Raw genomic sequence first — 973 nt, 5'->3', positions numbered from 1 at the left:
GTCTCCTATGAACAGGCAAAGATTTTTAATGTCTAGTTTTTGGCTTAGCACAGTATGAACAAGTAATCCAACGCATATGAATGCAAGCGTGATGAGTCTTTTAATCATGCTCATCCAGGTGAAAAGTCTAGGGGTTTTATCTTGGAGATTTAAAATACATTTTTTAATTAACGTGCCATCATAATCAAGACTATTTATTGGTGCGTGATGTACGCCGCACATTACAAACAAATTGAGCATTWAATATTTCCCGAATTTGCTTAGATTTTATTTTTAAAATTTACTATGAAAATTAAATGATCTATAATGGGCTTCCTAAAATTCAAGATCGTCTATCGAGTATTTTATAGCATTTTGAGGATCTTCTTCGTCCTTGCATACTCTTTACTCACTTTCAACTGAAATTTATCCAGCCGAGGTAAATTAACTTGCGGATTTACATTTTTAATACCTAATCCTAAACCTAGGGTTGTTAGTTTCACAGCATAAATTGCTAAAATTAGCTCCCCCTTAACTATTTCCGTTTTGGATTGAATTATTAACCCCAATGAGATCTGTTAAATTTCGTTTAGTAAGCATCTTTCTGTCGAAGCTGGTGGTCAGTTGATAGTTATTCGCATGGACTAAATATCTCATGTACCATAATCACGGTTTTTTGACGAAATCAAGGGCCCTTTTCATAATTCAGGTTATTAAAATATAAAGAATGTTAAATTCAAGTCCTTATTTTAGCTTTCCTTAATGCTGCTTTGTAAGCGGTAATACGCAGCTTTATTACATTTTGGCCAAATATTTAATTTATTCGGGAATTTTTGTAGAAACTTGTAAAAAAAAGGAAATAAAATTTTAGTTCTAATACACCATTTGTAATCAACTGATTAACATCTCCTTATGATTAATCGGACAAGCAGAAATTTGGCTGCTGTCAATACTAATAAGCAATACGACTCAAAAATAGAATAAATTAAATATT

The 973-nt window shown here is 31.8% G+C and overlaps 1 protein-coding gene across 1 annotated transcript; it reads right to left on the bottom strand.

Moving 5' to 3' along the window:
- Positions 1 to 315: 315 nt before the first annotated feature.
- On the bottom strand, positions 316 to 636 carry DI09_388p10 (uncharacterized protein; the record flags this gene model as incomplete). The annotated part of the gene is made up of 3 exons (XM_013382343.1): positions 316 to 380; positions 452 to 509; positions 544 to 636. 3 exons carry the CDS (start codon positions 634 to 636, stop codon positions 316 to 318), a joined length of 216 nt encoding a protein of 71 aa, XP_013237797.1.
- Positions 637 to 973: the final 337 nt, after the last annotated feature.

Source organism: Mitosporidium daphniae (assembly GCF_000760515.2).
Source record: "Mitosporidium daphniae strain UGP3 chromosome Unknown contig-386, whole genome shotgun sequence".
In the NCBI taxonomy this organism is placed as follows: Eukaryota; Fungi; Microsporidia; genus Mitosporidium; species Mitosporidium daphniae.
The sequence above is the reverse complement of the archived record's forward strand: the minus strand, read 5'-3'. Positions and strand labels throughout refer to the sequence as shown.